The 25,339-nt window shown below is 53.1% G+C and overlaps 13 protein-coding genes across 13 annotated transcripts; 5 read left to right on the top strand and 8 right to left on the bottom strand.

Moving 5' to 3' along the window:
- Positions 1–80: 80 nt before the first annotated feature.
- N7474_008842 (FYV10 family protein) lies at positions 81–1,471 on the top strand (the record flags this gene model as incomplete). Its single annotated transcript, XM_057200252.1, has 4 exons — positions 81–134; positions 197–736; positions 793–987; positions 1,040–1,471. The coding sequence occupies 4 exons, from the start codon at positions 81–83 to the stop codon at positions 1,469–1,471; spliced, it is 1,221 nt and encodes a 406-aa protein (XP_057050953.1).
- A 26-nt stretch (positions 1,472–1,497) lies between these two features.
- N7474_008841 (25S rRNA (uracil2634-N3)-methyltransferase) lies at positions 1,498–2,874 on the bottom strand (the record flags this gene model as incomplete). Its single annotated transcript, XM_057200251.1, has 2 exons — positions 1,498–2,441; positions 2,637–2,874. 2 exons carry the CDS (start codon positions 2,872–2,874, stop codon positions 1,498–1,500), a joined length of 1,182 nt encoding a protein of 393 aa, XP_057050952.1.
- Positions 2,875–3,577: 703 nt separating this feature from the next.
- Positions 3,578–4,825, bottom strand: gmtA (GDP-mannose transporter; the record flags this gene model as incomplete). Its single annotated transcript, XM_057200250.1, has 3 exons — positions 3,578–4,020; positions 4,077–4,536; positions 4,586–4,825. 3 exons carry the CDS (start codon positions 4,823–4,825, stop codon positions 3,578–3,580), a joined length of 1,143 nt encoding a protein of 380 aa, XP_057050951.1.
- Positions 4,826–5,290: 465 nt separating this feature from the next.
- Positions 5,291–5,989, top strand: N7474_008839 (thioredoxin domain-containing protein; the record flags this gene model as incomplete). Its single annotated transcript, XM_057200249.1, has 1 exon — positions 5,291–5,989. The coding sequence occupies one exon, from the start codon at positions 5,291–5,293 to the stop codon at positions 5,987–5,989; it is 699 nt and encodes a 232-aa protein (XP_057050950.1).
- Positions 5,990–6,489: 500 nt separating this feature from the next.
- N7474_008838 (SMI1/KNR4 family protein) lies at positions 6,490–8,133 on the bottom strand (the record flags this gene model as incomplete). The annotated part of the gene is made up of 2 exons (XM_057200248.1): positions 6,490–8,050; positions 8,114–8,133. 2 exons carry the CDS (start codon positions 8,131–8,133, stop codon positions 6,490–6,492), a joined length of 1,581 nt encoding a protein of 526 aa, XP_057050949.1.
- A 1,114-nt stretch (positions 8,134–9,247) lies between these two features.
- On the bottom strand, positions 9,248–10,606 carry N7474_008837 (uncharacterized protein; the record flags this gene model as incomplete). The annotated part of the gene is made up of 1 exon (XM_057200247.1): positions 9,248–10,606. The coding sequence occupies one exon, from the start codon at positions 10,604–10,606 to the stop codon at positions 9,248–9,250; it is 1,359 nt and encodes a 452-aa protein (XP_057050948.1).
- A 598-nt stretch (positions 10,607–11,204) lies between these two features.
- Positions 11,205–11,692, top strand: N7474_008836 (SCF ubiquitin ligase complex subunit HRT1; the record flags this gene model as incomplete). The annotated part of the gene is made up of 3 exons (XM_057200246.1): positions 11,205–11,318; positions 11,383–11,461; positions 11,523–11,692. The coding sequence occupies 3 exons, from the start codon at positions 11,205–11,207 to the stop codon at positions 11,690–11,692; spliced, it is 363 nt and encodes a 120-aa protein (XP_057050947.1).
- Positions 11,693–11,821: 129 nt separating this feature from the next.
- N7474_008835 (signal peptidase complex subunit 1) lies at positions 11,822–12,292 on the bottom strand (the record flags this gene model as incomplete). The annotated part of the gene is made up of 3 exons (XM_057200245.1): positions 11,822–12,022; positions 12,098–12,157; positions 12,245–12,292. The coding sequence occupies 3 exons, from the start codon at positions 12,290–12,292 to the stop codon at positions 11,822–11,824; spliced, it is 309 nt and encodes a 102-aa protein (XP_057050946.1).
- Positions 12,293–12,821: 529 nt separating this feature from the next.
- Positions 12,822–14,007, bottom strand: N7474_008834 (homoserine kinase; the record flags this gene model as incomplete). Its single annotated transcript, XM_057200244.1, has 3 exons — positions 12,822–13,166; positions 13,221–13,519; positions 13,587–14,007. The coding sequence occupies 3 exons, from the start codon at positions 14,005–14,007 to the stop codon at positions 12,822–12,824; spliced, it is 1,065 nt and encodes a 354-aa protein (XP_057050945.1).
- Positions 14,008–15,157: 1,150 nt separating this feature from the next.
- On the top strand, positions 15,158–17,130 carry N7474_008833 (magnesium transporter CorA family protein; the record flags this gene model as incomplete). Its single annotated transcript, XM_057200243.1, has 2 exons — positions 15,158–16,500; positions 16,551–17,130. 2 exons carry the CDS (start codon positions 15,158–15,160, stop codon positions 17,128–17,130), a joined length of 1,923 nt encoding a protein of 640 aa, XP_057050944.1.
- Positions 17,131–19,595: 2,465 nt separating this feature from the next.
- On the bottom strand, positions 19,596–20,411 carry N7474_008832 (uncharacterized protein; the record flags this gene model as incomplete). The annotated part of the gene is made up of 1 exon (XM_057200242.1): positions 19,596–20,411. One exon carries the CDS (start codon positions 20,409–20,411, stop codon positions 19,596–19,598), a length of 816 nt encoding a protein of 271 aa, XP_057050943.1.
- Positions 20,412–20,709: 298 nt separating this feature from the next.
- On the bottom strand, positions 20,710–21,129 carry N7474_008831 (uncharacterized protein; the record flags this gene model as incomplete). The annotated part of the gene is made up of 1 exon (XM_057200241.1): positions 20,710–21,129. One exon carries the CDS (start codon positions 21,127–21,129, stop codon positions 20,710–20,712), a length of 420 nt encoding a protein of 139 aa, XP_057050942.1.
- Positions 21,130–22,626: 1,497 nt separating this feature from the next.
- On the top strand, positions 22,627–24,515 carry N7474_008830 (MID1 family protein; the record flags this gene model as incomplete). Its single annotated transcript, XM_057200240.1, has 2 exons — positions 22,627–23,794; positions 23,845–24,515. 2 exons carry the CDS (start codon positions 22,627–22,629, stop codon positions 24,513–24,515), a joined length of 1,839 nt encoding a protein of 612 aa, XP_057050941.1.
- Between the last annotated feature and the right edge of the window lie 824 nt (positions 24,516–25,339).

The following is a 25,339-nucleotide window of genomic DNA, read 5'->3' as shown; positions in this document are numbered from 1 at the left end:
CTCCGCATTCGTTCGCTCACTCACTCACTCACTCACCTCTGACTTCACCATCCTCCTTCTTTGACACATCCACTGCCACCATGGCTGCCGAACTGACTTCCACCAAGCTCAACCCAGAGAGCCATCTAATCCTGGTAAGTCGTTCCCGCCCGCATCCTCGAACCCACCCCGGGTGCTCATCACCTTCTTGCTCTAGGACCAACCACTCCTCCGCCTTCCACATGAACTCGCCCGGAAGAATTTCAAAACAGTCCAGCGCGCCGTCGAGCGAGAGAAGGAATACGTGCTCCCCGCCCTGAAAGATGCCGCCAACGCCTCTCTGAACAACACCCACACGCCCGACCAGACCCTCGCCGCTCTGGATGCGATGATATCACGAATGCAGGGCCTGAAGCGGAAGATGGAGAATCTACAGGACGAAGAGAAGAAGATCCAGATCCAGTCCCGAAAGAGAATCCAGCATCTGGAAACCCTCCATAAAATCCCGAGCCTGGCCGATGTGAAATACGATCAGTGGTCCCGGGTCCGGCTGGATCGGTTGCTGGTCGACCACATGTTGCGCTCGGGATACTCGGAGAGTGCGAAGCAGCTGGCGCAGGAGAAGGGGGTTGAGGATCTGGTTGATCTTAGTGTCTTTACGCAATGTCAGCGAGTTGTTGAGAGCTTGCGTCGTGGGGAAACGAAAGAGGCGTTGCAGTGGTGCAGCGAGAACAAGGCAGCTTTGAAGAAGAGCCAGGTGCGTTGCGCTGCCAGAGACTAATGTCCTTCAAAGGCTGACACGTTTGAATGCAGCACAATCTTGAATTTGAACTCCGATTGCAGCAATATATCGAGCTGGTTCGCACCCAAGACAAACGGAAGAAACTCGAAGCCATCATACACGCCAAAAAGTACCTCATCCCGAACCATGAATCTCAAAAGACCGAGATTCTTCGAGCAGCAGGTCTGCTGGTTTTCACCCAGGACACCAAGGCTCCACCATACAAGGTAAGATGACCCCAGTCCGCAACCCCGACTTATTTTCTGATTGATATACTAGTCTCTATTTTCACTGGATCGCTGGAATTTTCTGTCCGACCTGTTCATCCGGACGCACCATGAACTGTTATCACTGCCATCGCAGCCATTACTGCATATCGCTTTATCTGCTGGACTCTCAGCGCTCAAGACTCCCCTGTGCCACTCGGCCTTCACTTCATCTAGCTCCAACTCACAATCCACCACAACATCCGTATGTCCCATCTGCTCAACCGAGCTGAACGAGCTCGCCCGCAAAATGCCATACGCACACCACACCAAGAGCTATGTGGGAGAAGACCCGATTGTCTTACCCAATGGCCGAGTATATGGCCAAGCTCGACTGATGGAGATGAGCAAGAAGATCGGGGCCGTGGAGTCTGGCAAGGTCAAGGACCCGACCACGGGCGAGGTATTTGACGAGAACGAGATGAAAAGGGTCTATATCATGTAGACAGCCAGCGCGGAATTCAATTATAATCAATCACTGTCACTGTCCGAATCATTCCTCGCCCGCTTCTTGCCCCCTTTACTCGGATGTTTCGGTTCCTCCCTTTTCACTTCAAAGACATACATCCGCGCATTCCTATCCTCGCCTCTCCATCCGCCTCTCCCCTCGTGGTGCTTCGCCTCGATCTCGCCCACCGTCCGCGCATGGGAATACCCCTCGTAAGAAGTCCAGGGGAACTTGAAACTAGTCACAACCTGTAATCCCGCATGTCGCGCCAGATCCTTGATATTCCACAGCGTGTATGGCTCAGCCTCGAACAACGACACGAGGATCTGTCCCGGCCCCGTCCGGACGCCCAGTCCAGAGGTCTGCTCATCTTCCTCTTCCTCTCTTTCCGAAGACCCATCTCCATCGTCATCCTCATCCTCCTCAAAATCATAATCCTCCTCATCAACCGACTCCGGCGCGTTAGACAAGAGCGGCACACAGCTCTTAAAGAACGCAACGAGCAACTCCTGGTTCGCGCGCACCTGCCGATTCACATCGGTCGACAACCCGCCCACATGGGGAAAATTGAAGCAGATCACATCCCACGGCCCACCCGGCGACGGAGGCAGTTTTCTGTCCTGGGGTTTCCACGCAGGACGCTTGCTTTCTTTGCGCGCGAATAACCCCGAGCGAATATCTTTGCCGCCGCCGGTAGGGGAGCCAAGTTTGCGGGCGTCGACGCCAAAAAGAACCTTGGGGCCCTTTTTCTGTTGGATTTGGGCGGGCGTCTCATTGGAGCCCCCCTGCTCTTCTTCATTTTGAGTGCTAGAGCTAGTGATTTTTCGAGAAGCAGTGACGATATCGTTGATATTTGACTCCGCCTGTGGGTATTTCCCGTAGAGCGTCTCCTTGGAGTCGTAGCATGTTGCGCAGAGGTTGCGGCATTTGTACTGGGTAGCCAGGGAGCGGGCGAATGAGAAGTCCCCTGCAAGTAGTCAGTTTTTGGTTCCTATATCTTCTCCGTGTTGTATGTCCTTCTGATATCAAATGTAGGTAAATAGATAGCTATTCCACCTCCGGAATGATACATTTCATATCGATTCCAGCTTTATGTTCAAAACACGCCCACGCGCGTATACTTTCTGGGGTTGTTGCTGAAGACAGAAAAAATGATGCTCACCTTCGCCAATCAAGAGAATCCGATCCCGGCGCAGAAATGGGACAATCGGACGTTGATTCTGATGTTGCTGCTGGGTTTTGGGAGTGGCTCCTTTTTGTGACTGCGACTGTGACTGCGATGGTGGTGTCTTTGCATGACTGGCATTGGGACCTTTATATCCCTTGGTCGCAGACCCGGATCCAGACTGCCTAGCCGGGCCGTGCGGGGGGCGTCCTTTCGCTTTTTTATTTCGGGGCATTGAGAAGCCAGATTTTCTTTAGAATATATCTTAGGGATAAAAAGAGAGAAGGGAGTTAGGGAGATGTAGATGCACTCAACCGGAAAATCATGGCGGTTGAAGTGGAAGCCTCGATCCGCCAATCAGCCAATCAAATTTCCGAGCGGCGAGTTTCTCTGTCCTCGCTCCTCTCTACAGGACATTTTGCTAGAAATCTTTACTTTGAATAGGGAAAGTCAAGAACAAGGTCTATTGCCAAAAAAGAAAAAAAAAACCACAGTAGCTATATACACAACCCAGATTCGGGGGTCACTGCAAACAATAAAGAGCAGCCATGGATACACATGGATGCAGTGCACAGGAAAGTAAAAAACACACGACGATCTCACACACACACACAAAAACAAACGATTACTAAATAGTACTTGATATCCCAAAACGGTGTTGAAGAAAAAAAGAAGAGGAAAGAGGAAAGAGGAAAAACTGCTCACGAGGCTTTCCTCCGGAGGGAATGAGAAAGTTGAAACCCACTAACACCGACATCGAAGAAACAACCCATGCTCTTTCTCTCTCCTCCCTAGGGGAAAAGAAAAGACGTTCATCATAATGTCACATGCGAGAGATCCTCGCTGGCAAAAAACTTGCAGCAGCGAGGATACGAGGTAATGTCCGCGCTGACCAGTCAGGCGCACACAATGGAGGTGATGCAAAGGGATTTTATATGTTAAGAGCGTAGCGAGTCGCGCATACTCTGGCTGCTGGCGCTGACGAGCGGGTTGGCCGTGGGGAGCACACCAACCTTGGGTCTGGCGTTTTGCTTGATCTTGGCGACGGCGTACACAATTCCAGAAACGAAGCCCACGGCAATCGCCGACACGCTGGGGAAAGTAACCGGAGCATCGAAGAAGACCAAGCCCGACACGGCAATGGGCAGCTTGTTCAGGGCACCGACCATCGAGTAGGTTGTGGACGAAGTGACGCGCACGCACCAGGCCGAGGTGTACGAGATAAACACGGACGACAGACCGGAGAGGACCATGGCCATATAGATGCCGTTGCGGTTAGACTCCGGGAAGTTGCGGGCCAGGTTGGCGGACGACCAGTCCTCGATAAGGAGGGTGGCAACGAGAAGGACCGGGATCGACAGGAGGTTGTTGTAGAACATGGCTAGAAAAGATGACATTAGAAGGGTGAAAAAAAAGGACAGAGAAAGAAAAACATACTGTCAAAGTCCTTAAAGTTGGTCAACTTGATCCGTTTACGCATGCCCAGAACGTAGGACGAGGTGCACAGGCAGTTGATCAGCATCCACACGTAGCCCGAGTTCAAGGTCGAGACTTTGCTCGAGGTGTCGCCGCTGCTCTCGACGGCATGCTTGATATCGGCCCAGGCGGCAATGAGGGAGCTCAGGACCATCAAGCCGAAGGAGAATAGCGTCAGACCGGTGACTGAACCGCCGAACCACAAAACCTCGCCGTACGCGATGAGGATGATGGTCAAGTTCTTGAAGATGGTGTACACGGGAATCGACAGGAACTGAAGGGCCTTGGAACCGGTATAGATCATGCCGATCAGGAGCAGGGTGATGGGGAACCATTTCCTGGCCTCGTCCGAGCTGAAGTCACGGAAAGTGATCAGGCCCATGGATTTGCACGTTTGGATCGCGACAATGCAGACGATGGACTATTTAAATGAGTAATCTTCCCGGATACTTGGGGAAGATCATACATACCTGAACCATCAGCAACAAAAAGTTGAGATTGAAGTCCAGACCCGACAGGACGTATTTGTTCATGACGGTCATCATGATGGACGAACCGCAGTAGGCCAGCACGGGGAGCGCAGGATTATTGGAGATCGGGTTATGAGGAGCCACCCTCGGCTGCGGCGGCGGAGCCTCGAATTCCTTGGATCCCTGGTCGAGTTTGTTCATCTCGACGGTGTAGTCGTCGGTCTTCTTGTCTTCGACCATGGTGAAGGTGGTGGTGGTGGCGGCGGGGGAGGGGGTGGAAGATGAACGGCGAAAGAAAAGAAGTCGATATCGATTGGGGAAATCAATAGAGAAAAGCAAACGAAGCGGGCGACAGACCGAGTGAAGGAAGATCACCAGGAGAGAAAAAAACCCAAGGGAGCAACACACGAGAAAAACGCCGCGAGCGGCGTCGGTGACTAAGCACAGGGGCAGCTGAGTCAGCAGGGGGAATGATTTGCCAAACTATTTATAGGTGGTTGTTGATGGCATTTCGGGGTGATGATTATTATATGGTCAGGTATTATTGCAATTGAATAATGGTCGCAATAATAATATAACTATGTATCCCTATATTATCGGACTTGTTAGTTACCTAATCTGGTACTAGTGGAGTGGCCACGAGGATCGCCATGCAAATAGTCAACCTACCTGACTCCCCGGCTCAACCGACACCTACACGCCACAATGCCCCCCGACCTCGCACCCCAAGACGCCGACGACGAGGCCCTCTTCGCAGCCCTCGAAAACGAAGATGACAGCTGCTACCGCGACCAGCGCATCCAACAACTCAACGCCGAGTTCGCCGCACAGAAGACCAACCGCGACCCCTCCAGCACAACCACCATCCTCCACAAGGACATCTACCCGACGCTGAGCAGCGACCAATCGGTGCTAGACTTTACGACCTCCACAGCGCGCTGCCTAGTCCACTTCGCACACCCAGACTTCGCCCGATGCAAGGTCATGGACAGCGCACTCGAAAAGCTGGCGGGAGTACATTACGAGGTGCGGTTTGCGCGGGCGGATGTGGAATCGACACCGTTTCTGGTGGAGAAGCTGAAGATCAAGATCTTGCCATGTGTGATTGGATTTAAGGATGGGGTAGGAGTGGATCGGGTAGTTGGATTTGAAGGGCTGGAAACCGGGGGTAGGGATGGTGGGGAGGGATTTAGTGTGGGCGTGCTGGAGAAGAGATTGTTGTTCAAGGGAGTGCTGGTTAAGACGAAGTTGTCTTCGCCTGAGAATGATGAGGACAGTGAGGGTGAACAAAGTGAGAGTGAGGGCTTCAGCAATCGGATCAATACGCGGCGAGCGATCCGGAGTGGGAATGCGCAGCGATTGAGGAATAGGGTGGACGATGACGACGACGACGATTGGGACTGAGGATTGGGGGTGATGGCGTGATGATTTTGTACTATATTTACGATACACTGCATGATCAGGGCCCGCCATGACTATAAAAACGGGGCCCGCAAGGAATTGGCCCTCGAGAGACCGAGAGCTACACGAAGCAAGTCAAGCCAGATACGAAATGGATAGAACGTCACTAGTGCTGCACCATTATAGGAGTACAGACAAAAGATAATAAAGAAACCGTGAAAACACAGAGCCATCTCGAAAACGAGGCGCAGGAAACAAGACCAGAAGCGCAAGAAACAAAGCTCCCTAGAGTTACAACAAATGCCCGCGAAAACCGGAGGAGGACCACAGAAAAACACAAACAAGGAAAGGATTTCTATACACGGAAGAAGAAGAAAACGGTGGTGGTCGCAACAACAACTATAACAACAACAGACAAGGATCCATCATAGGTGTCAATCAATCAACGACGCCGGGAGAACCAACCCCTTGAACAGTGCAGAAGCGCAAAAGCCAGACCGAATCTAAATGGCCACGTTCTTCATCTCCCCGAGCACCTCCGAGTCCATGACATTCGAAGATCCTGGAGTGGGGGGGTCCGCCTTGTCTGTCTCCGACGATTTCTGGTCACTTGTCTTGTCGGAAAATCCCTCGTTTTCTTTGTTGGAAATCTGTGGCGTGGACACCTCGAGCAGGTCCTCAGTCTCGGCGTCTTCGCCATTCTCCTTGGGATCTTCCGAGATCGTCGGCGCCGTTTTGATGGGACTCGTGGTTGTTTCTTCTGTCACGCGAGCAAGAGGACTCGACACACCGAACGGGGTCTTGGGACTGGGGGCCGGTTGGCCCTTGTTGAAACGGTGCGGCGAGCGGCCACGCTCGTCAGCTCGAGTCGGACTACCGTAAGGCGACTCACGGCTACTGGACCGGGGACCCTGACCGTTCGCGCCTACACCATTCGGAGCCTTGCGGCGAGGGAGGCGGCGGCCGAACTTCTGATCGGTTCTCCAGCGGAGAATCTCCAGGTAAGGAGGCTCGACGTTTTGGGACTTGAACTCCTGCAGCTTGAGCTCGTGCGTCTCCTCATCGACCATGACCTTGCCGCTGCAGAGGTCATCGGCGAAGACGGCAAGGAACGCCGCCCAGGACCGAGCGACGACATATTTGCAATCGTAGTCACGGCCGAAGATGATGACCTGACCCCATTTGCCCGCGGGGCCGGGTGCCAGGTCAATGGCAAGGTGGTTTCCACCCCAATCACGAGCCATGGGGATCCAAGCCGGGTGAGCGTAAGCTTTCTGAACTGCACCAGGAGGCTGTGAGTCTTGACGATCAAGCAGATCCTGTCGCCACATCGAATTCGCAGGTTGAGCCGAAGCAGCAGCGGCGGACGAGCTGGCCGCAGCACTGGACACGGGCGCGGTGTTCAACATCGACGCGCTCAGAAACTCCTCGTTGACCGTCTTCCAGTTCTTCCATTCCTGAACGATCTCCTCGCAGTCCAGCAGCATACAGCTGAAAATCACACCAGTCGGCAACCCAGGCCGTTCTTGGCCGTCATGAAGCATCAATGACTCCCTCACCTCCAGCGGCAAACTGCAGTCCAGCTCGTGCTCCAATTCATTAATATCGTTCTGTGTGCACCCCTCGCCGAGATTGTCGAAGAGTTCTTCATAGTTGTGCTCGAGCCAGCGCTCGATCTTCCTCCAGGAGTGAGCGACCGGTGGAGGCGGCGGGGCCCCGTCGTGGAAACTCTGCATCTGGATCTCGGCTGGGCCGTCGGCGTTGTCGTTGGAGCGTCGTTGTTTCTGGGACGCGGACGAGCGCATGCCCGGCGAGTAGGGACGACTTGGGGAGCCGGCATCGTTGACTTCGGAGAAGCCTGACCCCTTGGGCTGTTCGTCGTCGTAGGGGCTGGTAAGGTCGGGACGAGAGTCAAGGGCGCTGGTTGCAATGGAGGTGAGTGGCTCGTGACGGGCGCTTTGACTGAGAGGGACGTGTCGGCCAGTGCGGTAGGGGGAGTCGTGGGTGGCATGACGGTCATTCGAGGTCATGGTATGCCAGAAGTCACGCCAGGCGGAGCCAAGCCTGGAAGGTGAAGAGGGTTAGCGATGGACAGCATCGAGGAGAGGTCGGGGGTGGGAGACGGACATATTGGACATGTTGGACATGGTGGTGGTGGTGATGTCGGGGAGGAGAAAAAACAGGCACAGGGCTGAATGACTAGTCGTGGAATCAAACCGGGGCAGGCCAGGTAGTCATTGGAGACAGGGCACCTGGTCCTGGCCAAGTCGAGTTAGACAGCGAGGGCAGTGAGCGACGGTGATGTGGTTAAGCGAGAGTGAATGAACGGCTGTTGCAGGTGAGTTGGGGGAATTTTGCGGTTGGACGAAGAGGTCTGTTCCTTGGTTGGGGTTGGCAGGGGGTGAACGTAAATTAGGTAAGTGAGCGAAGCAATTCAAGGAACTGGGGGTTGGAAGAACAAGAGAATGGATGAGTGAGAAATCATAATAAGATGATTCCCCCTTTCCGTGTTCAGGTATGCAGATCCGATGATGTCGGCGCCCATTTCATCTACACTCCCACTACTATCCACAACAATGCCTTTTTCGGGGCTCCAGTATTCTATTGTCTCCGCCTACGGCAGTCGGTGGCAAATCTCGTCAGCGTTGCACTTGCACTCAACATAGTCGTAGTACAAAGGGGCTGCCACGTTTTTTCTTCTTTTTTTCTCTATTTCCACAATTTCTGACAAGCCACCGAGCTATTGGGATCAGCGGCACCAAGGCGTTTGGGCCGGGGGTCCACCTCGAAATCTAGATAGATGCCTACAGAAAGGGAGAAGATCATAAAACGAGTGGACGGCATGACAATTCACACCAGTAGTAACATATCAACAGGATACAAAAACGACGGTTAAGGGTGAATGCAAATCATCCTCCGTGGACCAGACACGAACAACAAGCACTTGGGGGGATATTCCAGACTCCGAACGATGCAAAAAAGAGGCCACGCACAAGAGAGAAACCTCGTCAATGTACCGAGAAGCACGATCCGGGGATCACATAGTCAAAATAAAAGATCATAACTGACCGCGGACCTGCCAGAAAAAGTGAAAACAACACCAAGCACCTGGTCGTGAGAGAAAAGAAAGACGAAACGCAACCACCGACCGAGGGACCTGGGCCTCCAGGATGCCTCGAATAAATCAATGCGTGCAGAATCACAGTACAAAGTAGAGAGAGAAGGAGAGAGAAACAAAACGAGTGTGGTAGGGTGGGTAAATTAGGCAAATGAGCTCTGGATCCCGCTCGGTGGGATCCCCGGCGCCGCATCTAGCTTCAAGATCCTGCGTAGATCATCCTCCATCTTCTTGGTGTCTGGGGATTGCGAAGGAGAGGGTGAATTTGCAGGTAGACGGAGTGAAGCGGACGGGTACTGAGGCTGCGGAGACGCATAGTTTGGCTGATTATGCCGGGGAAACTGTGCCGGCGGCGACGGGGTTGCAGAGTAGGAATGGTGAGAATTCGACGCGGGAACTTCTCGTCTCAACGGAGAATTGGAATTGTAGTGGAATTGTTGCGGGCCACTGGGATGGGCGTAGACACCCGGATGGCGGCCAGCGTGGTTGACCACGGGTTGCTTCTGGGGATTCGCATAGCCATTTGACAATGTCGCAACAGGACCAGACGTCGTTCGCAGCGGGGTCGCGTAGTGCGGAGGCCTGGCATTGGCGCCAAAACTCCCGCTTTGCTCGTGAGCCGAGGAGGAAGAGCCGGGGGGCTTCTGTGGACGCGGGTTGAGTAACAAATGCTTCAGCTCCTCGGTCTTCAGTCTCCTCTGATCTTCATTAAGATCTGCGGGGGAGTGCGAGGGAGAACTGCTAGCCCGGAAAGCGTTCATACGATCCTGGTAGGATGGAGCAAAGGACGGGCCGATGGGTGTGCTGCGCCCGGAATTCTCCATCTCGAACGAGAATACCCCGCCGTTCGGGGTGTTGTCGGCATTGGAATAAAGCAGCTTTGAATCGGTTTGCGGAGAGCGTACCCGGCTCATTTCTGGGCTATGCGCGGAGTTGGAGTTCCTTGCTTGCACAGCAGCCTTGAAAAGAAAGTCAAGAGGGGTCGGTTTCGGTTCATCGCCCACGGTTTGAGGACGAGACCTGGGTTTAGAGGGTGTAGTCTCGATTTCAGGATCCATATCTGCATTATCGCTGTCCGTCTCCAGGGTAGGCGCAAGATCAGAATCGGGAAACGACTTGGAGAAGAAGCTCGGTATCGGGAGCGCGGACGGCGCCGGCGAGGCATGGAAGGTCGGCCCCGCATATGCGGCGCTGTCTTTCAGCTGCGGCGTCATGACGCCGGGCTGGGAGGATGTGTGTCGATGGCCATTGTTGTTGGGCGCTGGCGACGGTCGACTAGCCGGTTGCTTCTTCGCCGACCGCTGCGCCTTCTTCTTTGACGAAGTGACCGGGTTTGACGAGTCGGTGGTCGTGTCTCCGGAGCTCACGTTCCGCGGTGGTGATGATGGAGGGGTGCTGAGCATGACAGTCTTCTGAGGTTGGGGGGTTGTGTTTTTCTTGGGCTTTCGGTTGTTGCGTGAGGCCTTGGGTGTTGGCGGCTGGGGTGATTGAGAGGTCGACATGGCGACTGTGGAGGGGAGGATGGGTGGCTTGAAAAATAGGCAGCCTGGGTTGGAAGAGATAAACGAGAAAGCGCAAACGCTAGAAACAAAAACTGGCAGACAAATCGGTTATATCACGGCGCAGCTGTCGACAAAGATCAAATGGGGGTCCACGCCGAATTCAGTGACGCAGCGGACAGTCAGGTATGTCGGAGAAGAATCTAGTTTCAGAGAGAAATAACAAAGAGCGAAAGTCAAGAACAGAAACTCCGAGAAAGCCAGTCTAGCATGGAAGAAAGCATGGTTGATGAGGTTAGATGTTGGAACAGAGCGGAAGAGAGTCAGTCACCGTCGAAGTGACGGAAGGCGAACCAGATGACTAAGAGACAAACATCATCAAACACGCCGAATCAGGCAAGACCAGAGCTGCACCTTCTTACCTTCTGACTGGTATTCTTGGATTGGGGACCCCGGAGACACAACCCTTGTTCCAGCCTGAGTCTTCTCTTGTCCTCTTCTGGTCTGCAATAGACCACCCGTTCTCAGAACAGTCCAAACAAAGCTACCTCCCCCCCACTCTACTATCGCCATCACCCCGCGAGTCCACGATCCACAAACCATGGCGGACGTGGAGATGAAGGAGGCCTCCGCCGGTGCTTCTGCCAAGGGCAAGGCCGTCTCCAAGGGCTCCGACAGTGCCGCTGATGGCAAGAAGAAGTTCGAAGTGAAGAAGGTACGCAACAACAAACACCTCCAGAGCTCCATCGCAGAGCCTCAACTGACTATCGTCTCTTTAGTGGAACGCTGTGGCGCTGTGGGCGTGGGATATCGTCGTGGACAACTGTGCCATCTGCCGCAACCATATCATGGACTTGTGTACGTGCCTTGATAATCTCCGAAAGACCGCTCGCTAGCTAACTAACCTCACACTCACCAGGCATCGAATGTCAAGCCAACCAAGGCTCATCAACGACGGAGGAGTGCACCGTCGCCTGGGGAATCTGCAACCACGCCTTTCACTTCCACTGCATCTCGCGATGGCTGAAGACCCGCCAAGTCTGTCCGTTGGACAACCGGGACTGGGAGTTCCAGAAATACGGCCGGTAAACGGTGGATACGAAGTCCGAGGATACTACTCATACAAATTCGAAGAAATGGCTCATGACACAAATACCTGCGTTGCTATTGCTTGCTGTCTTTCGAGAACCGCCCCCGTAGAACTATTGTATTTCTTCTTCAAGCCACCTTAACCCCGTCCACCACAACACCCAGCCCCCCAGCCCTTCCATCTGTGCGAGCTAGCCACTTCTCAGGGTTCTGATTGTAGAATGGCCAGGGAGGGACCACAACCACGGCTGTGGCGAGCGTGCCGGCGAGACCGATCCATAGCGTGAGGTGGATGTCCTTGAAGATGTATCCGACGACGAAGCTGACGGCCTAGATAGACTGGAGTCAGTCTTGACACCGACACACAGGGTTGTCCATGGTGTAGCTTTGTAAACACAAACTTACCGCGGAGAGAATCAAGAGCACCGTTGAGAGGATCTCAGCGAGACGCTGGCCGTGGAAGTCCTGTGTTCGTTAGCTTAGGGTCCTTGAACCACCGCTGGGAGCGGTCCTGCGTGGTTGATGGGGAATGCTATGTGCAGAGAAACATACAATCAGACCTTCAAAGGCATCCTGGATCGGAGCCAGTAATTCGTCCATGGTGGCGTTGGTGAGAGTGTCGCGAGGTGCAAGGACGCGCGCTTATCGCAATGGTGGCATCTGCCGCATCACCGCCTTTGGTATACACATACACAGCACTACTCTTTACAACTACCACCCCTTTTTTTGTTTTCTGGTTTGACTGGCTCAATATATTGTCTGCGTTTTGGAATTTATTTATTTATTTTGATATATTTGGGACACTCAGTCCGGCAGTCTATGTAGCACTTTGTTTTTGGCCCGGATTATATCCATCATCTCGGACACAGCTGCCGAGTGAGGTCAGACATGCAAAGCCCGGAGGTATGTTATCGCATCAAGGGGGAGGATGCGATAGGATCCAAAAAAGCAGCGGTGAAACTGAAACGAGGAATCTTGCTTTGACACGAAGCTTGTGACGTAGGACCTGGCCGGTTGCCTAGAGTTCTCCCAGATCCATGAGAGCCATGACTGGCGCCCACTCGATGCTGTGCACGGGGGACTCCTGACCGGAGGCGACAGAGGGGATGAACGGCGAAGTCTATCAGGTTTATTTCGGGATGACCGTCGCCCCATCCTGGGCGGGCTCGAGCAGCTTCCACTGGCATGAGATATTATTGGCCGCGAACTGGGCGATGATGCGGTCTGCGATCTCGGTAAAGCGATCAGTCGCCAATGCCAGGATGGTCGGACCGGCACCAGACAGACAAATGCCCAAGAGCCCCGGCTGGGTGGCAGGGGTCATGGATTGCAGAACCTCGGTCAGCCCCGGGATCAGGGTTTTGCGATACGGTTGGTGGACCTTGTCCTGCATGGCCAGGAAAATCATGTCGGGATCGGGCGGCGAACTCCCCAATGCGGCGGGCAGCAGGGCCGCGCGTTGTAGATTGAAGACCTGATATGACCCCCAATTAGCGACAGATCCATTTTGGTCCAAAGGAATACCTACCACGTCCGCTCGGGAGTACGACTGGGGCAGAACATTGCGAGCATTGGCCGTCGGCACGACAAAGTCGGGAATGATGGCGATGGCCTTGATCTCCTTGGCCCAGTTGAACTTTCGGTAATGGCCGATACCCAGCGGTGGTGCTGGAGGGCGATTGCCCGTATCGATGCCACCCGCGGGAGCCGGCAAGACCTCACTAAGGGGAATTTCTTTGCGCGCGACGTCCTCGGGCTTGAGCTCGTTCAGGTAGGTGCCCACAAAGCCTCCAAAGAGTGACGCAGCCACGTTGTCCGGGTGCCGTTCTGGAAGCGACGAGTCATCAGCATCCGCCTTACTTGCATGCAGAAGGGGGTCCAATCCTCCACTCACCAATCATCAGGCAGTAGTCGAGCAAGCGCTCCTTGCTTAGGCCCAGGCGACCAACCTCATTGCCTAGCATGACGCCGGCCACGACCGCCGTGCCCGAGGATCCCAACCCGCGGCCCAGCGGGATGGGATTGACGATGTGCACGGTGGTCTCGGCGGGGAATGCGCGCTGGTCATGGCAGCGCAGCACATACAAGGCCACGCGGGTGATCAGGTTGACCTCTGGGTCGAGACTGATGGCCTCTGTGCTTTTGCTCTGGTCTTCGTAGGTAATGGCGCAGTTGAGGGGTCGTTGCGACGCGGTCGTGGGGTCGACCGTGACGTGTAGTTCAAGGTGCAGGGAGAGGGCTAGGCCGATGACATCGAAGCCGGGGCCAATGTTGGCAGAGGAACAGGGAATGCGGATGACGAAGGAGGAGGCCATGGTGTTGACCATAAAATCGCTCGTATAATATTATGGAGTGGTGGTGGTGGGTGAAGTCACTCACTCTATAGGACTCACTGACTCAACCCCCGAAAAAGAAAAATTGGCCGACACCGGCGGGGTGGAGCAGGGGTGCTCCCCACGAGATCTGATCGGGTGGTATGTAGGAGTCCGGAGGGAATTAAATCATACAATCATCATTATCCTACTCCTCGCCAGATAATCATTCTAGTGTAGCAAGTGTGTCCGCCGTGTACGCATTGTATCCCGGACCTTGCAGATCGGCCAGTGACAATGATGCAACCGGTCCAGTGCAGAAAAGATTCGGTGAGCGAGCAGAGGGCCTGACCACCGGCCCAGAAAATGCCTCAGAGCAACAACTATTATTTGGTAAGAGGGAATCATCTAGAGTCTTATAGGTCTCTTAATCGACAAAGTAGTCTCGCGGGGGTGACCACACCGGAGACCCGCAGAAAATTTTCACCTAGAGTTACTTAGGGTTCGACCGAGCCTTAGACTTTTCCTCTCTTCTTTGCCCCCCATCACTGTCCCTCTGGACTCTGTCTTTTTTCTCCCTCCTCTTTCAACCACATTTTCGCCTTTCAAGGTCTCTCTTCGTGTCTGGTCTGCACTGTTTCTGGTCGTGCAGACTCTTTCCCTCCCATCGCCTCTCGCCACCCCCAAGCGCAGCTCGCTGTCTTCGGGGATATCCGCTCGCCGTCCTCCCTCTCCCCCAGTCACAACCCTGGAGCATCCACGCTCCCATTTCTCCCTTTCATTCAAGTTGGCGGGACTTCGCTACATCCAGTCCTCTCTCTTCCACCCTCTCGCGGGCCCCAAATTCCGGGTCTTCTGCGGAGGCGACACTCGACCTCCCTAACTGGCCTTGCCCCATCTTCTTTAGTTGTGGCCAACAGACGTGTGTCGGTGACGCCAGGCCCTGTGCGAGGGTCTGGCTCATGGATGGAGGGCCGTCACCCCTGATCCGACCTCTGAACCGACTTGCGTCTGCTCTGACGCTTGTGCTGCATATTTGAATAACCAACCTCAAGAAGCCTCGTAAGATCGAGGTTTGCCGATCAAACTGGCTCCCTAGTCGGCTTACATTGAAACATACCCCCGTGAACGAACAAGAAAGAAAGACCAAAAAATGACCGAGTCTCCCAAATCCGACAAGTACCCGGGTTTGACCCGGTACAGTACGCCCGTCCCCGAGCTGGACGATCATCGCTTCCACATGGGTTCCTTTGAGGCCCCGGGGGACACCACCCTGAGCCGACAGAACACTCACCAGGGACCGAAAGGAGAGACCCTGGACCGTGCAGATCTGCTCCACGTGCAGGATGCCCTTCGGGAGGCGGGGCCCGTCTACCGAGACTTTGAGCAAGCCATTGTGGACGACGATCAACCCGTCAATGATGTCAATGGAATGGTGCGGCGTTTTTCGGCCACCCCTCGCCGAATCAGCCGGGGCCAGCAAGATCGCGCGGGGACCGTCTCGCGTAAATCATCGGTCTCGGCTCGGTCATCCTCTCCACCCAACTCGGTGGACGCTTTCGCGGACCCGCGTCGTCGGGAGCGCGCAAACACCCTGGATAGCCATGTCGATCTCGATTTGGAAGCCATTTTGCACCGGACCGTCTCCGGCGGTACGCAGGCTCGCCGCCCGACTTTCAGCAATGCGAGCGTGGTCCGACCCCCTCAGCCGGGAGATATCCCGCTGGACTCAAATGAAGAGCCCTGCTACGAGCAGCCTGGCCGAATTCCCGTGATTGACTACGAAGAGCTGGAGGAATTCGTCGCCCTCAACCAGAACATCAAGCCTACTGGCGACCGTCGCAAGCACAGTTTCAGCTCTCAGAGCAAGAAGCCTCGCGTTTTCCATGACCTTCGCCCCGGTGCCAAAGACACCGATGATGATGTTAGCCCTTCCGATTCGTCTGATTGCTGTGTTCTTGACTCCGAGAAGCCCAGCAAGGTTTTCGACGACAAGGAGCGGGTCGAGACGTTCCAAAATACGAATGAGCCTCGATTTGGGTTCTTCTCATCCGAGTCGCAGACCACGGTGCATGCGGCGGAGCTGGGAGATCTGGTGCTCCCCGGTGACAGCTTCCGAGATTTGTTTCAACTGGGACCCGAAGGTGGTGTCTGGTGGCTTGATGTCATCAACCCAACCGAGGAGGAACTGGGCGCCATCTCTCGAGCCTTCTCTATTCACCCGTTGACAACGGAGGATATTTTGACTCAGGAAGCCCGCGAGAAGGTCGAGCTCTTCAAGCAGTACTACTTTGTCTGCTTCCGCACGTTCTACCAAGTGGACAAGAACAGCGAGGATTTTCTGGAGCCTGTCAACTTTTACATGGTGGTGTTTCGGGACGGGGTCTTAACCTTCTCCTTTGTTGAGAACCCTCACGCCGCCAATGTCCGGAAGCGTATTGGAAAACTGCGTGACTACATGGCTCTCAGCAGCGATTGGATCTGTTACGCGATGATGTAAGTCGGCCACCAGCGCCAGTTCATTCCCACCAGCTAATGTGATCCAGCGACGACATTGTCGACAGTTTCGGTCCGGTCATCCACGACGTGGAGGTGGAATCCGAGGCGATTGAGGACTATGTGTTCATCGCCCGAGTGGACGATTTCGAGTCCTTCCTCCCTCGGATCGGTGGTCTCCGCAAGAAAGTTATGACTCTGATGCGCTTGCTGGGCGGCAAGGCAGATGTCATCCGCGGATTCTCGAAGCGCTGCAATGAACAGTACTCGGTGACACCACGCGGCGACATCGGGCTGTATCTGGGCGATATCCAGGATCACGTCGTGACCATGATGTCGAACCTGGGGCACTTTGAGAAGATGCTCAGTCGGTCGCACACTAACTACCTGGCCCAGCTGAATGTTACCAACCTGGTGCTGGGCAACCATGTCAACAAAGTGCTCAGCAAGGTCACGCTGATTGCCACGATTCTAGTTCCGCTCAACTTGATCTGCGGTCTCTTTGGCATGAACGTCCCCGTGCCAGGAAAGGACTCGGAAGGACTCAGCTGGTTCTTTGGGATCATCGGGGTGATTGGTGGGGTGGTGGTCGTCAGCATGGCTGCTGCTCGGTACTTTAAGCTTGTTTGAGTTGGATTGTCTTTCGAACTTCTGGTTTTCTCCGATGGAGGGAATGTGAATCATGTGAATCGTCTTGTCTTTCTTATTTTGTATGCAAATTTTCGTTGATACATATATACATCCATTTCGAGCCTGTAAACCCGCCAGTTATTACTATTCTTGTCTATAGTTATAGGCTAGGTACTCACTAAACGTGGAGTCTAAACCCAAAGAGGAAAGAGAGCACCCGACAGTTTTATAATGCGGTCCCAGACGGATCCCCTGCCTGTGACAGTTGTAGTTGATCCGATTTCTTTTCCCATCGTAGCGGCTGTGGTTCAATACTCCGATCTATTTTCCCTTGGTAGTGATATCCAAGTATGAAAAGCCTGAGGAATAGAACAATATTACACGCAACACGAGCGCGCCCTAGCGCGCCCTTCGGGGGTGACCAAGAAGAGCGAGAAAACTCGCGACACCAGCTTTCGTAAGCCGTAAGCCCTGGAAGGAAGTGAAAAAGAGGGGTAAAGGAGGCTCTTGCTGACGCTTCAATGCCGCAGCAACTGTAACTTATATACCAGGATGAACCTGACCAAACACTGGGACGACCTGGAGAAGAATCTGCAATATCGTCGATGATATAGACCGTCCTCGTCATTGAACACTTCCTTTCTTTACCGGCAGACATCGTGAAACTCATTGTCTCCTATCTGACCTTCTTGGATTGTTTCGACTCAAAATGGCAGGGAACCATTCCCTCGCCGCTTTAATATCTACCCTCCCCCGACCGTCCTTCCAAACATGTCTTGCACAAATAGCGCCGTTGACATCGAAAAATTGGAAAATAGATAGGGGTCCAGAAAAGGCACTCCACATCGCTTGCGAGGAAGGATATGACGCGTTGGTCCTCAAATTATTACATGAAAGTCCAAGCTTAACAACCTTGACTTTCTTAGAGAAATGTTTGGTTGCTGCCATTATTCGTCACCAGGAGCCCACTGTACGGATTCTTTTAGTTCATCTACCCACCGAGCCGTACGCCTTCCTTTCTAAGTTGCGCCTTCGGAGGATCTGGTTTCAGACGGAAACGACTGTGGTGGAAACTGTACTCGAGTACGCCGCTATACATAACTACCTATGGGCTGTCCCACTGTTGTTAAAGCATGGAGCACGGCCTTTATCTCCATTTGGTATATAGGCACTTCGCGCTGCTGCTTTCTATGGACAGGATAATGGCTCAACTGACAATTCAAGCCCTGTCAGAAGGTTGCAGAAAACCTTCTAGTCAAGGTGGTGTGTTTCTTCGATCACGACCAACTAAGGCCTCAATCCTTAATAGAAACCTGCAAGGGCACTGTAGGTGTCTTCCCGCGTAGCATGTAGTGGGAATAGTGGGAATAGGCATAGATGGTGTGAGACAAATGTGATTCAAATCCCGCCGGTGTATTACTTCTTCAGGGGAGCGGGGTGCCGAGCCCCCTCCGGACAGGTGAGTGACGAGCCGAATCAAGTAACAACTTCAAATCATAGACCACTGGCTCTTTCGGTTCTGATTTCTTGGCTAACTACAGTAAGGGATCGTCTTCCGGCGTAGAGGATAACGAATGCGCAGAGACCCCACCGGAGCTGGCGGGCCAACTTCAGTCGAAACCGACTGGCAACTCGAAACTCTGGTTTGTGAATGAAGACAACATTTTTGATTCGTGAGAGAAGCTGAATTGTGCCGCGACTGGTGCAAAGCTCCAGTGGATTTGGAAAGTACGTTTAAACCACAACTACACGAGTGTTCAACACAAATGATCTACAATTGAAAAAGAAAAACCATCTTGGATGGATTTCATTCCATTGTCTTAATTTCGTTCCCCTTTTGCAACACCGTTCCGAGCTTTAGTCGCTCGAATAGCACCCTCCTGGATCCGCCAACGCCGATATCGAACCGCTCAATCGTTTGCTCAACGGCGACACCATCTGGCTCCGCTTTAGAGTTTCAAGTGATCTGGAATCGTCCGGATTTGGGTCTCTTGCAGGTCTTAAGATTCTTTCCTTTTTTCTCTTCTTCTTGTGCGTAGGGTCCGTTTACTGTTTTGCCTTCTTGCTCTGGTTTTGAAGAAAGGACCCATTACAGTCGCTCCAAAAGAGCAGCCTAATGCGGAGAATAGCAACGATGCCGTGACAGGCCTTGACTAGGCTCTAAGGCCCTTTTCAGAAAGTAGTACACCTCACATGGACATAAAATATACATCTAATTGCGGTAGCCTGCATATCGCTTCGGCGGGTGACCAGCATAAATGATATATGACGATGATTGATGCAAAACATGGTCATTGGTATCGGATAGTAGAAGCCCCAAAAGGTTTTGCTTCTGAGCCCACACATTACAGAATAAATGACCATAGAGAAGGATGCAATCGTCACACATATGGAGTATAGGCAAAAAGGGATTTCTCCATTCTTCATGTTATCTGAAGAAGACAAATTCCGACCAAGTTCCTGTGTTAGACAGCGAACTCAAAGGCATACGCAGTCACATTATCCGTCTGATAAACAGGGAAAGTAACAGTGTCCCCTGAATAGGTGTGACCATACCAGCCCAGGTCCGTTGGCCCATTGACCTCTCCATAGTGCACATCAGAGGCCACTGGAAAACCCCAGGTATGTACATTCAGCGTCCCGCTTACCTGCAAACCCAAGGATGATAGGGAGTTTAACTCCAACTCCCAGGTACCTGTATCAGCTCGCACACCGACCAGCACACGAGCGTAATCCGAGCCCACGGTCGCATAGGCGTCCAACTTCAGGTCAGACGAAGGAAGGGTGCCCACCCGATAACCAGTCATGTTTTGATAGTAGTACTTATACACCTGGTAGTCTCCGTTGGGATAGTAGGTGGATCCGGACTTGCCCAGGAGAGAGGCCATATAGTCGTGAAGGTCAGTCCCACTTAGCCAGTTCCCCCGCAGACCGCGTGCGTTGATGCGTTCCAATTGACTGATCCACCAAGCGGATCCGGCAGGGACCTGTTCGTCGTAAACAGCGTACTCATTGATGTTAATTAACTTCTCAGGGAGATCATATGTCTCGCGCCAGTAAATGAGACCTGCTTGCGCAGAAAGAAGGTCTCCGCCTCCTCCCTCCATATGCCAAGCATACTGATCAGGGATGGACTGATTACTGGCAACGAACGAAGCCCATGCCTTCCACCAGGTGTTGGAGGCAAGGGGTTCACCGGCACTCGCTGGACCAGAGAGCTCAACAGCAGTACCGAACTCATCCCTTGACCGCGGGTTAAGGGACGAAACATAATTGAGCATAAGAAAGGGGAGAGGGCCTCACCTGAACTTATAGTACGTCCTGCCCCACATCTCCAGATACTGTGTTTGATCACGGTTCCAGAATCCTGATCCGTCGGGTTCATTCCAAATGTCAACGACAAGCGCCGTAGTCATGTCATTGGCCTTGATATCAGAGAATAATTGGCTGAGATATTCATCCCAACTTGTCCAGTCTCCATCGTCTCCAGGGTAAGGAGCAGAGGAGTTCTGGGTTCCATCGGCGCCCCAGAGATCATGGATAAGGAAGATGAAAGAGGCGTCATACTCGCGTGCTGTCTTATAATTGGACAGCGCCGATGCGAATCGGTTCTGGATCGTATATGAGCATGCTTCTGGGGAAGGGCAGGCAGGCCTTTCTCACTTTGTATTCTGTCAGTCCCCAGATCCAGCCACGACCAGGGGCTGCGACTTGTGCGCCACCCGCACGTTCATAATTATACCCGATTGTCTCATAGAACTGCGACTGCAAGTCCAAAACAGAATTAGCGACACAGCACATGGCAAACGAATGGAAGGGCCGTACTGGAATCTGGTTCAGAGTGTCGGGAACACCGTATAAGAGTCCGGATGCAAGATGTTGCGGAGTACCGGTGTTGTTGCCAAAGTTGACCTGCGCCGTGACAGTATCTCTCTTCCGAACACGGCTGGCCAAAGCCAGCTGTATCAGGCCAAGAGCATAGATAACGTTCCAGCGCATCTTGACGGGTTTAGGAGGTGCTTTCAAAGTAGGAATCTGACGCAAGGAAAGATGTTGTGTCTCTCACACCCGATTCAATGGGAAGACGGAGCCATTTTATATTGCAAGATCTCGAATGTCTTGCTACCCTACATTCTTCATGCGGGGCACCTGAACTGAAGTCTGTACCATTCTTCAGGGATAAAGCATGGGCGGAGAATCCGGGGTAGCTTAACTGAGATAATCTCCGTGTGGGGTGAACTCGCCCGGCCTCTGTCCACTCCGTCCGACACATCGCTCCGGGTGAGGCCCGAGAAGAGCGGCATTCTTCGGCTCTTTCACTCGGGCTGGGGCCAAATTCTACCCCACGGAGTTTGCGCGTATACCCTCAACCCCGCCTTTCGCTCCTAAATCTCTTTATTCTGGATCCGAAATGGTCGGTTTGTCTTCCGTGAATCTACCCGTTTAGGGCATATTGGTGGTCCCACCGTGCAGATGGTGAAAATACACACAAGTCAGTCTTCTGCTGGCCTCTTTGCTATCCATAGCTGTTCGTTCTCTTCAACGTACGTAAAGTTCGTAGGAGAACTTTGATTCCCGGCTCACCGTTTCTACGGAGTCCAGCCTATGTCATACCATTTGGTAAAGCGAATATCGCTGAAGACATAGAATTCGTCCGGGAGGTCCCGTATACGCCAGAGTGTAGGTTGCAAGCATACGCTAATGATTTTACCTGCTAATCTGTCGCAGATAAACCACAGGAGGTCAAGGGTGCCCCTGCGACGCACAGACTTGCCATTTAGCAGAGGAAAATATCCCATACATTCTCGAAACCAATTCTAAGGCCGATATTCATCTTACAGTCGAAGAGGATTCGGGATTTGTCTTAAGCATCTAGTGTATGACGATGGCGAAGGAAACTCTTGCTTCGAGAAGCAAAGGGTAATAAAAGCCATCAAAAAGTAGTGCAAAAAATAAACAGTCTTATAGGGCAAAACGCTCCTTTAGATATAGACTGAACAGGGACTGGGGCCTCAATAGATGCCCCCGACGGATCTCTGAGTGATCAGTGGGTAGCCCCAATCATGTTCACTATGTGCTAACGAAGTGCTCACTGAGTGCTCACTGATCTGGCACCTGACGGCACTGAGCAACTCACTGTGTCTGAGTCCAGACTGAAAATTACTCAGTGAGCCTGACTGAGCGCCCTCACAAAAGTCGCGGCAGCTAAGAAGGGAAAGCCCACCGGGCAGAGGAAATCTGTTATGTAGAGTGACATACTCGTTATCAAATGCATACTCCTGTCAGGCAGCAAGGCATCAACATCGATAAGGCTGATTACGCCTCCCAAAGTTCAGCTGCTCCTCAACTTTCACCCTCTCGTCGACTACATGCAGCCACCCATTCCCAGACATTCTCAGTGGGTGTGCCCGACCGCTGTTTGTCCGTGAAGTGGTCTCTTCCTCTCCTACTCCCCTTATGCGCATCGTGCGCCCGACTCCCCTCATCTCACCTTCCATGCGACTACAACTCGCAACCCTGCAGTGCTCGCTAGCTGCAATCGCCTACGCCTTTGTCTTTCTTACCCCTCTTGTCCAAGCCGCAGCGGACGAGAGAAGCCCCGACATTCATGGGGCGATCATCGGCGAAGGCGCCGGCTTCCCGGTAGCCCTGGACTCGTTCAACGGGCTGGAACTGCGGAATGTGGATGCAGAGGACGAGTCCAATGGGCTCGATCTGGTGAAACGATATCCGTCGGATGCTATCTCGATGGCAAACAATAATTTTCAAGCCAGATCGATCGAAGTGGGCCAGATCCAGTGGTGGTATATCCCCAAAAACGTCGTTCACGGCAAGAAGGCCGGGCCGAGCAAGGGGTTTCCGCCCTTTGCTACTCGAAGTTTGGACGATCAGTTGGATGAAGAAGCACACAATGAGCTGCGGAAGCGAGCCGATGATAACAACCGAGTGCCCGTTTATCTGTCGTTGACGACGTGCCAAGCACCCTCCACCAACAAGACCGATGCCAAACCCTTTGACCAACTCGAGGTGTATGTGTCGTTGTCGGATAAGATTGAAATGCCTGGTCCAGAGCATCAGGGCAACCCGCTGCAGAACATGACCCGCGCGTCTGACGGGTACTGGAGCAGAGAGGTACAGGCCGACGGCGACGTATTCGTCGCCGTCGTAGCGCCCAATTCGACCGAATACTCCGGGGAATACGAATACCAGATCGCCGTTTCGATCGATTCATATTTCCACGTCGTCGACGATAAAGAACCCTTTCTGTACTTCATCGACGCAGATATGCGCGCCGCGCTGCTGGTCACGAACAACCTGACGGAAGCCGAGCCGGACTCGCCGACGTATCAGGAGTGGATGGATCTCGCACCGCCTTACACCATGTTCGCGCACGGTGTCAACGATTCCGCACTGGCGGGCCTGGAGCGATCGTATTGCGCCCTGCAAAAGTATGCCCTTCCCCAGGTCAGTGAAACTGAGGTGGGCATGACCAATCGCGGACTGGGGAATAAGCCCAAGCAGCAGTTTTATATCACGGGACTCAATCGGAGTTCGGAATATTATGGGATTCTGGCGATGGCGGGAAATTCCACGGCTAGCGGAAATAATATTGTTGGTGGTGGTGGGAAGTTGTGGAAGCCGATGAACTTTACTACCAAAGCTGGTGAGTTTTTGCACCTCTGGAGGGGAAATGGTTTTTGCTGATTCTGTTAGATGATAACTGCGCGGTTCTCTTCAACCTAACCTTCTGCTCAGAGGTTGCGTATGCCGTACCGTCTAACCCGGATCTCTCAGTCGAAACCCTCCGGTCTATCTACGATGATTACGCCGCGCAGATGTACAAGAACTTCACCTACTCGCTGCAGCAAGTCCAATGCAACACGACGCCCGAGTCCATGTACTCGCTCGCAGTCGGCTGCTCCAACTGCTCAACCGCCTACAAGCAATGGCTCTGCAGCGTCAGCATCCCGCGCTGCGCAGACTTCCAAAGCCAGGAGTGGTACCTCCAAGTGCGGAACGCTGGCCAAAATTTCATCAATGGCAGTTCCTTACCTGCAGATGATCCCCTCCGGCAATCAGTTGCAACGAACAGGTCTCGCAATCCCCTCATTGATACGGAGATCAGGCCGGGTCCCTACAAGGAGATTCTGCCGTGTTCGGATATTTGCTACTCGCTGGTTAGGGGTTGTCCTGCTGCGCTGGGGTTCGGGTGTCCCACAGGGAAATGGCTGAATGCGTCTTATGGCTGGCGGGATCCCAATGGGGATATCACTTGCAGTTACCTGGGAGCGGCTTATTACCTAAATAGTTCGCCGAGGATGCAGATGTGGCTGGGGGTGTACATGCTGAGCGGAATGTGGACGATTTTCTGGGCGTTTCTCTAGGTTTTCTGACGAATTCAAATAGGCATTGTACATCCATTCATTCATTAATTCCACTGCTGTATACCCTTCCTTCTTTAGTCTACTCCAAGGCCCTATAAAGAAACCAAGTGGCCCGAGGTATTTATTGTATACAAAGAATAAATGATGAAATCACCAATCCAACCTCCCAGAACTTTTCTCTTCCTCCTTAGATTCAAGAGCATGCTCACCCCACCTCCCCCTCCAAACGCCCAACTCCTCTCTCCACAGATCATTCACGCACGGATCGCACGAACTCCCACAGCATTCGCCTAGCCCCGGCGGAGGCGGCGGGTCATCGTAGTTGCGGGATGCGGCGCGGAGAAGCTGTTTCGTGCGTGTTGCTGTGAGGCGGGTGCGTTGGAGGGTCTTGAAGAGGGGGACTTCTTGGGGGAGTAGAGGGGTTCTCTTTCTTGGGATAGGGAGGGAGAATTTGCAGAGGAAGGAGTGGGATTTGGGGGTGGAGGGGTTTGTTCTTGGTCTTGGGTTGGGGACGTTTTTGGGGACTGATCTTGAGATGATGGGGTTGGATGTTGGGATGATTCAGCTAACGAAGTGAATGGGGAGAGGAGGGCTGAGAATATAGAAGAGGTAGAGTTTGAGGCTGCAATCGAGGCTGGAGTTGGGCTGTATGTTGGTGTTGAAAGATTGTGGGCGGGATTCTTGGAAGCAGACGAAGCCTCTGCCGAAGCTTCCTTGTCTGTAGAGTCCGTGCTCATTCTGTATGAACTGGTACTTGGCTCATATAGATGGATGTTGTTTTGCAGCCAGGTAGATGATAGTCTATTGAAGCATTAGCCCATCGT

The sequence above is a fragment of the Penicillium riverlandense genome (genome assembly GCF_028828495.1).
Source record: "Penicillium riverlandense strain IBT 135883 chromosome Unknown utg000007l_segment0_segment0, whole genome shotgun sequence".
NCBI classification, from domain to species: domain Eukaryota; kingdom Fungi; phylum Ascomycota; class Eurotiomycetes; order Eurotiales; family Aspergillaceae; genus Penicillium; species Penicillium riverlandense.
This window is presented reverse-complemented; position numbering and strand designations above follow the sequence as displayed.